The following is a 9,257-nucleotide window of genomic DNA, read 5'->3' on the forward strand; positions in this document are numbered from 1 at the left end:
TGAGGTTGTTTTTTTTTACATAGGAGTCAAACGGAAATTCTCAAAGCTGATTGTTAGTCTCAACAGGATTGATCTGTTAGCAACCAGCAACCCCTAAATGTCATTTCAGAATTATTAGGAAAGTGACATAAATACTTAAGATTAAATGCACGACTCAAGACAAAGTAAAACAATCTGAGTCAGCTTGATGACTAATTTTTCTTAAATGGAAGGATGATTCACCACCCACCCATACTCACTGGAGATATTAGAGATATGTGGCAGTTCTATTTCGTCCCTACTGACCGCCAGAGGCGGTGCTTTTAGCACTGGATATGTCCATCGTGCGCATGCGCAGTACGAGTACCAATATCAACAAAGTCACCTGTGACCCACGTGACACCGGCTATATCAGCCAGTGTCATCAGAGGATCTGTTCCTTTCATCTTCTCGCTGCGCGAGAGTACCGTGGCTACACTATTGTAGCCTATAGCGTTCAGTTGGAACGTTTGGATTTAAGGATTTCTCTGCATCCAGCTGGCTGCGTGTAGCTTCGCGACTGATCCAGTCGGAGCCGCGGGATTACCCGTCCTCCAGGAGCTGCGGCCGGCTGCGCAGAAAACTTCAACGGACAGGTTGGTGTCGGCTTGGTCGGTGACGGCAGTGTTTCCACTCCCTCTCCCAGCTAGGTTGTCCTGATTTCTGTCTTGGTTGCTACCTGGCTTGAACTTTCTGGTGACGGTAGCGTTTCCGCCCCCTCTCCCAGGAGTTGCCCTTGTTGCGCTCTCTGTACTTTTCTGATAGCGCGGCGTTGCGCCAAGCTATCATTAGCATCCTGAGTTCCAGCTTTTGTTGTGTCCTCTTGTTTAGCTAGTTAGCAGTAGCGCGGCTCAGCCTAACTGTGTCCTGCCTGGTCAGCCACTTTGGCTGACGCTTGAGGTAAGCACCGGATTACCCGTGCTGGTTTTTCTTTAGAAGCAGTTTCCTTAGCTTGTTTCGCTATTTTACTCAACCAGTGAAGGCAGTGTTTTCACCCCCGCTCCTGGTAAGAGTGTTCCTTGACTGTGAGCAGCAGCCGGCTGGCTAGCTGCCCTGTTAAGCTTCCTTATTTGGTAGCTCTGTGCTTCGTTTACTTAGCTAGGTGAAGACAGTGCTCTCGCTCCCCGCTCCCTCTGCTGGTAGCTCCGTGCTTCGTTTACTCAGCTAGGTGAAGGCAGTGCTCTCGCTCCCCACTCCCTCTGCTGGTAGCTCCGTGCTTCGTTTACTCAGCTAGGTGAAGGCAGTGCTCTCGCTCCCCGCTCCCTCTGCTAGTAGCTTTGCACTTTCATTTACTTAGCTAGGTGAAGGCAGTGCTCTCGCTCCCCGCTCCCTCTGCTAAGTAACGCGGGTGTAGGACATTACACCCCTCTCGTGTTCGGCGAGTAGGAGCAGGGCTCTACTCCTTCCGTTCAGCAGGTAACTGGTGAAGGCTGTGTTCTCGCACCCCGCTCCCGGTTACGCTGCATCCGGCTACCTACATGATGGCTCATCCATGTAGCGCCTGTATGGCTTCTCTCGAGCCCGAGGATGGCCACGACCGCTGCCCCTCTTGTCTTGGTCTCGAGCATTTGAGGGAGGGTCTCATGCAGGACGCCTGCATGAACTGTAGCTGCATGCCGTGGGCGCTTAGAGCGGCCAGAGTCGCAGAGGTGGAGTGTCTGGCAGCAGCCAACGGACACCTCTCCTTGTCGCATCTTCCCCCAGGTCAGTTTGGCCGTTCCCGGCGACCCGAGGGCGCGATGGCTACGGGTTCGCCCCCCAACAGGCTGTCCTCTAAGGTGGATCGGTTAGCCGCCGACATGGACATGATGAAGTCGCTCCTCTTAGCCCTTCAACCAGGGGCCGGTATAGGGGCTGCTGGCTTGCCGCCTGCCCCTCCTTCGGTTGCCGCACCTCTGCATGAGGATGCCATGTCACTAGCGGCCTTGGCTAACCTCTTCAACGAAGAGGTGGAGGACGAGGCCCCGCTCACTTCCGGGGAGGCTTCCCACTCCTCTGCTCAGGGCTCTCTGCAGGGCGTGGAGGACGCCTCCATGGCGGCCATTATTCGTGCGGCCCTGGCACACTTGCAGCTTCCTGTTCCGCAGGCCGACGCGGCTCAGGCTAGCGCCTTCTTCAGGCGTAGCCCTACCCCTGTCCCCCTCACTGTTCCTCCTTCGGAGGAGTACCTGAGGGAGCTCCATGCATGCTGGAGAGACACCAAGACCCTCTCCCGCTTCAGCTCTGATGCCCGGACCCTGGCTGCCATGCAGGATCCGGCGAGGGTGGGGCTGGGTCGCATGCCACCCATCGAGCCTGCCATCGCCTCCCTGATTCTGGCTCCTGATGAGGCCCTAAGGCCTGATGCCAGGTGCCCTCTGCCTCAGTGCAGGGTCACTGATGAACTGCTCTGTAAGGCCTATGACGCAGCGGCACGCATGGGTCGTATCGGGAACTCTCTCTCCCATCTAATGCTGGCCGCCTCCGCCGCTCTGCAGCAGGCTCCGGCTGAGCCTTCTTTGCTGGGCCTCAGTGACGCTTCACTGCAGGCCTTTTGGTTGGCTCAGTCACCACTAACGGAGACATGTAGGAGTGTCCTCCGCGGCGTGCCGGTCGAACCAGGGGAGCTGTTTGGAGCAGCTGCCCTGGCGGCACTAGAGCGTGCTGCCCAAGCTAGACAGACCAGGCAGCAGCTCTCGGGTCTACGTAGGCCTGTGCCTACTCCCAGCAGGCCCAGGGGCCCCTCTAGCAGCCGCACTCTGCCACTGGCTTTCAGTGGTGGTCTGCGGAGGTCCCAGCGGTCTACTCAACCGCCTCCTAATGACTTTCGTGCCCCCGGTCGCCAGCCTGCTAGGCAGCCCCGTGCCCCACAGCCTTACCGCCGCCCCCCAAGGGGTCGGGGGGCTAGGCCCTGAAGTCCCTGGGCCGGTCGTCGGCTGCTTTTCCCAGCAGCAGCTCAGCTACTGGGCTGCCTGTACTACCGACCCTTGGGTGGTTTCCACCCTAACCCAGGGATACGAATTGCAGTTTCGACGCCGGCCCCTAGCCTTCGGCCGGGTCAAGATGACAGTTGTCAGCGACCCCGCGAAGGCCTTAGCTCTGGCCCCAAGAGCTGTCCGTCCTCTTGGCCAAGGGCGCAATCGAGCCAGTGGACCCCCTGCTTCAGTCCGGGGGATTCTACTCGGCGTACTTTCTGGTGAGCAAGAAAGTCGGCGGATTTCGTCCAGTACTGGACCTCAGAGGAATCAACAGATTCCTGAGGGTGCTGCCCTTCCACATGCTGACCACAGCAGACACCCTCCGTGTTGTCACACAGGGGGAGTGGTTCACAACCGTGGACTTGAGGGACGCCTACTTCCACGTGCCGATTGCGTCCCACCACCGGAAGTTCCTGAGGTTTGCCTTTCAGGACCAGCATTATCAGTTCCGGGTACTTCCCTTCGGTCTCTCCCTCTCTCCAAGGGTGTTTACCAGGGTCGTGGTGGCAGCTCTCGCACCCCTGCAGGCACAGGGCATGAAGGTCCTGCCGTACCTAGACGACTGGCTGGTTTGTGCGCCGTCCCGGTCCCAAGTGGCCCAGGATACGGCGCGCCTCTTATGTCACGTAGCCCGGTTGGGCCTGACAGTAAACACCGGGAAGAGCTGCCTGGTCCCCTCCCAACAGGTCACTTACCTGGGGTTGGTCCTAGATTCGGTCGCCATGAGGGCCTGCCTAACACCTCGTCGTGTGGACGACATTTCCCACCTTCTCCCCATCTTCAGGCTGGGCAAGAATGTGCCTTACATTCAGTTCCTCCGGCTCTTGGGCAGACTGACGGCTGCCTCAGCCGTTGTGCCCTTAGGTCTGCTGTCGCTGCGCCCTATGCAGATATGGCTGAACAGCCTTCACTTGGACGCCAAGTGGCACAGGCACAGGAGGGTCAGGGTGTCGCGCCAGTGCCTTCACTCTCTGTCACGCTGGAGAAACAGGGCCTATCTTCTGATGGGAGCGCCCATGGGCGCCATCCCATCCCGCCGGGAGACTGTCACTGTAGATGCATGTCTCTCAGGGTGGGGTGCGGTGTGGCAGGGCAGGACTGTTCAGGGTCTGTGGTCCGCCCAGGAAGGTGCATATCACATCAACGTGCTAGAGCTTCGCGCTGTGCTGCTTGCGCTCAGGCACTTCTTACCCCAACTGACGGACAGGCATGTGCTTGTTCGTTCGGACAACATGTCCGCGGTTTCCCAGATCAACCACCAGGGGGGCACCAGGTCCGCACAGCTGCTCCGGGTTTCACAGAGCCTCTTGTCTTGGGCGTCTCCCCGCTTGGCCAGCCTGCGGGCAGTCTTTCTACCAGGGGACCAAAATCAGGTGGCAGATTTCCTCTCTCGGCACAAACCTCCACCAGGGGAGTGGAGGCTTCACCCAGAAGTGGTGGAGACAATCTGGAGCCTTTTCGGCAGGGCCGAGGTGGACCTCTTTGCCTCGGAGGAGTCGAGGCACTGCCCCCTCTGGTTCTCCTGGGCAGAGGTGACCAGCCCAATGGGGCAGGACGCTCTGGCACACGACTGGCCAGACAGTCTCCTGTACGCCTTCCCGCCGCAGCCGCTGTTATTACAGACGCTTCAGAGGGTCCTTACTCAGGGGCACAGGCTCCTTCTGGTCGCCCCCCGCTGGCCGGGGAGAGTTTGGTTCCCGCTGCTACGCAGTCTCTGCTGCGGCCCACCATGGCGCCTCCCCGACAGGAAGGACCTTCTGTCACAGCTCAGGGGTCAGATCTGGCATCCCGACCCTCACCGCCTCCAGCTCTGGGCTTGGCCTCTGCGGGGCCCAACCCACTGTTGAGTGCTTTTTCGGCATCGGTCAGGGAAACTATCCTGAATGCCAGAGCACCATCCACTCGAGCACAGTACGAGTGCAAATGGAAGCTCTTCTCCCACTGGTGTTTGGGTAAGGCTGAGAATCCGGGGCATTGCTCTGTGGCCACCATTCTGGAGTTCCTGCAGTCCCTTCTGGATAGTGGACGTTCTCACTCCACTTTGAAGGTATATACGGCTGCTATCTCTGCCCAACATGTCGGGGTCGACGGCGCCACGGTGGGGCGCCACAGGTCGGTGTCCCTCTTCCTGAGAGGGGCCTTAGTGGGGCCCCCTAGTACCCCGAGGGCTCCGGCTTGGGACCTGCCCCTAGTGCTAGATGCCCTATCATCTCCTCCCTTCGAGCCCCTGGCCCAGATGGGGCTTAAGTGGCTGTCCTTGAAGGCAGCATTTCTGCTTGCCATAACCTCAGGGAAGCGAGTTGGGGAGTTGCATGCCCTCTCCGTGAGCGATACATGCCTGAGGTGGAACTCCGATGGCTCGGGTGTTGCCCTCTGGCCGAATGTGGCGTTCCTGCCCAAGGTGCTTCCACTTGCCCACTCCAATCGGCCTATCCAGCTGGCACGCTTTAACGTCCCACAGGAGAGCCGCACGCCCGAGTTGCTGTGCCCTGTGCGTGCCCTGAGAGCATATGTCGATGCTACGGCCTGTGTACGGCAGTCAGAGCAGCTCTTCGTTTGCCATGGCGGCATTAGGAAGGGTTGTGCTCTCTCCAAGCAGCGGCTGTCCCACTGGGTTGTTGATACAATCGCACATGCCTATGGGGCCAGTGGCCGCCCCCTGCCATCAGGGGTGAGATGCCACTCTACAAGGAGCGTCTCAACGTCTTGGGCTGCCCTGAGAGGAGTGCCCCTGGAGACCATCTGCGCCGCGGCGTCTTGGGCGTCTTCTGGCACATTCTCCAGGTTCTACCGGGTCAATGTCGCCACTCCCCATCCTTTGGGCGCGGTCCTGTTGCCAAGCTCCGCTGCTTCCAGCTAGGTGAGTATTTGGTTTCTTCATGACATGGTTGGTATAAGTCATCCAGTGCTAAAAGCACCGCCTCTGGCGGTCAGTAGGGACGAAATAGAACGATAGTCACGTCTGTAACTACGGTTCTATGAGTCCCGGATGACCGCCAGAGTTTCCTGTCACTCAGAATTCTTGTGTGCTCGCGAGAAGATTCTGGGAACAGATCCTCTGATGACACTGGCTGATATAGCCGGTGTCACGTGGGTCACAGGTGACTTTGTTGATATTGGTACTCGTACTGCGCATGCGCACGATGGACATATCCAGTGCTAAAAGCACCGCCTCTGGCGGTCATCCGGGACTCATAGAACCGTAGTTACAGACGTAACTATGGTTTTTGCAACTAGAGAAAACCCGGTCCACTCTGAAGGGATCTACTGATAGATGATATAAGGCCTGGCAGCCATTGATCACGTAGAGAAATGCAAGCTGGATTTAACACTTTGAAGATGATTAAGTATAGATTTGAGTGTTGCTGAAATCTATTTTTTTTTTATTGACATTTGACAGCAACCAATTACACAGTGTTTTTTCAAGACATAGTAATTGTACATCTTCAATTCGTCTGTCCGAAATGCCTTTTTCTTTTTTTTCACAAGGATAAAATAAAAACAGTAAAAAGTACGAACAATATGAACATTAGGGAGTGATCAGGACTTCACAGTAAAATCATATGTTTGTAAAAATAAAATCTGGCCTATGAGGTTTTACAAAATTAGTCCACTTTCTCCATCGTGCCACTAGTTCCAGTTTGTGACAGAAGATGTTATCCTCTCCATTTTGTAAATGTCCATTGTAATATCCATCCATGCGTTTACAGTTGGGCTATCAGGTGATAACCACTTCCTTGCAAGAGCTTTTTTACTCGCCACAAGCAACAGATTTAATAAATATTTGTCTTTTTTTATCCATTCTTGAGGTATGAGTCCAAAAAACTAAATCTTACTCTCCATGGGCACATGACATTTGAAAATATCTTGTAAGGCATTATGTATCTCTCTCCAAAAGACCTCAATAACAGGGCAGTCCAGAAAACATGATAATGGTTTAATTTCCACATGTTCTCCAGCAGTCTTGGGAGTTCCCACCATAGTGAGGCTTCTGAGAGGGTGTTATCAAATATCTTATCCAACCAAACTCCCTCCAGTTATGTGAACTGGTACATTTCCACTGATATTTCCATATTGCTGTCCATTCCTCCTCAGATATGATAACCCCTCCTTCCTTCTCCCACTTGGATTTCACATATATGATTTAGCAGCCCTTTATACATACATGAAATAACTTTGCTATCTGTATAGTTCTATCACACCTGTCCTTGACTCTGTTATAGTTATAACCTTTTTGTTAACATAATGCCGCATCTGTAAGTATCGATAGAAGTCTGGTTTTTCTAATAGGAATTTCTCTTTAAGCATTTCAAAACTAAACAGTGTTGCCTCTTTAATTATGTTGCAAAGAGCCGTTATTCCTTAGGCTGTCCAATCCTTGAATCTAGTGTCTCATTTATTAGGAGTAAAGTCGGTGTCATATGCACACCATTTCAGAATTGTAATATGTTCCTCTAATTTATACTCAGTTATGACTGCTTTCCATACTTTAAGAGTCAGTTTTACCCATGGATTTTCAATATTATTTATGTTGCCCTGTAGGTCGCTGTCAGCTATGATTGCTTGTATGGGAATGGATAATATTTTCTCTTCCATGTCTTTCCATTGAGCATCATACGATGGATTGCACCAGCATACCATAGGCCTCAGCTGTGCTGCCCAGTAATACTCTTTAAGGGAAGGTAGAGCCCACCCCCCCTTTTCTTTTGCTCTATTTTCAATTTGTGTCTCTGCCTCCACTATTTATGTACTAACGTTGGTAAGCTCAACCTTAATATCGTTTAGTTGTTGTTTTGTGTCCTTGCGAAAGTCCTGTATCTCCTCCAAAACTTTGGCTAAGCCCACTGAGCTAGCGCTAGCTTCGCCATCTTGTACCTGCGTAGGTGAGCCGTTATCCGTGTTTTCTTCATTTACAGGTTGTCCATCGGCTTTTTTTATTGGTTCCATCCCTTCTTCCCATTCTTGCCCCACTGCCAAGTCACTTATCCTCGAAGTTTGTTTTATTTGACGACCTTACGAGGCTAATTAAATATTACTTTGGAGGAGCTGCTATCTTAGGCTGCCATTCAGGGCGATGACGTCACCGGAACCCGGCTACAACCATTTCTAAAGCAATATTGTAGGTGTTGCATATATTTTGTCTTTTTGTTTGTTGTTTGCTTCGTCTATTTTTTTATTTTTTTATTGTGTCTATTATGAGAATGTGTATACTTATATCATTTACTGTTTTTTTTTCCTTTCTTGCTGGGGTGGGGGTGGGGGTTTTAGTTGATCAGCTTTTTGGCAGTCTGGTTGAAATGTGCACTGTTGCATCTACAGCATGTATTTGACTGCTCAATTATATGCTGTATGATTTGTCTGTATAATGAAAACTTTCAAAAAATAAAGTGTTAAAAAAAAAATCTATGAGTCTTTACTGAAAGAAGAAAACCAAGTACATCAACAAATATCATCTTTTGAAAGGCAAAACGTAGCAAAAGCAAACTGCAAAAACATAGAACCAAATAAACTTGACAATGGGAAATAACTCAAAGGTTCTTGGCTTCAAACGCTGGCTCTCTAGACTCGACAAGGAACAGCCTTTATTCTTTTATTCTGTGGCATGAAGCGAGTGGATGGCCGACCTTCCTGTGTGTTCCTACCTGTCCCCTCTGACAGTCACTCATCGTGCTCTTCCTCCACAGTGACGCTCCGTCCTGTTGGTCTGTCCTCCAGCAGTATGTTGTCTCTTGGACTTGTCCTCCAGCATCAGTCAGGCAGTGCACCTTCATTTATTCAGGGTGAGAGTGTTTAGTCAAAGGTTCAAGTCAACGTACAAACAGGGAGACCAAAATACCATTTCTTACCATCCCAAAGATTCAAATATATAACAAATATAAACATATATGTATACATACGTGCACAAAATAAAAATAAAGGCACATTAATAAAAATACAAAATAGCAGTCTGTTAGATTAAACAGATGAGTATGTGACAATGAATGAATATATGAAAACAGTACAAATAGACGGACACCTGAGGTTGGGGTTTTTCTGTTAGAACATTTAAAAATGTATACGAGTCTTGCTTTTTTTGTAAAGTTTCCAGCTTCATTACAAAAACGACTGTATTGCCTTTGAAATCTAATTTTTCGTCTGGAAGGTCTCTGTTCTGATTGAGCCTGTAAATACTGCCTGTTGGTCCAAAGAAGAGAACCCCCCTGATGCCAGAGTAGTGCTGCTCCTCTCCTCAGGCCTAGCACTAATTAAATAAACCCTGGGGATAGTTTCGTTCCCTCTCAC

At 51.8% G+C, this 9,257-nt stretch overlaps 1 protein-coding gene across 1 annotated transcript; it reads left to right on the forward strand.

The window, feature by feature from the left end:
- The first annotated feature begins 1,499 nt into the window (after positions 1-1,499).
- LOC117483621 lies at positions 1,500-5,068 on the forward strand. The gene is made up of 2 exons (XM_034131999.1): positions 1,500-2,892; positions 3,108-5,068. Exons 1-2 carry the CDS (start codon positions 1,500-1,502, stop codon positions 4,820-4,822), a joined length of 3,108 nt encoding a protein of 1,035 aa, XP_033987890.1. The 3' UTR covers positions 4,823-5,068.
- Positions 5,069-9,257: the final 4,189 nt, after the last annotated feature.

This window comes from Trematomus bernacchii, unplaced genomic scaffold (genome assembly GCF_902827165.1).
Source record: "Trematomus bernacchii unplaced genomic scaffold, fTreBer1.1, whole genome shotgun sequence".
NCBI classification, from domain to species: Eukaryota; Metazoa; Chordata; class Actinopteri; order Perciformes; family Nototheniidae; genus Trematomus; species Trematomus bernacchii.

Excerpts from the sequence above, each read along its gene's own strand:
- LOC117483621 (XM_034131999.1), top strand. The coding sequence starts at position 1,500 with ATGGCTCATCCATGTAGCGCCTGTATGGCTTCTCTCGAGCCCGAGGAT. Across the intron at positions 2,893-3,107 it reads TTACCGCCGCCCCCCAAGGG|AGCTGTCCGTCCTCTTGGCC; the intron begins GTCGGGGGGCTA and ends TCTGGCCCCAAG.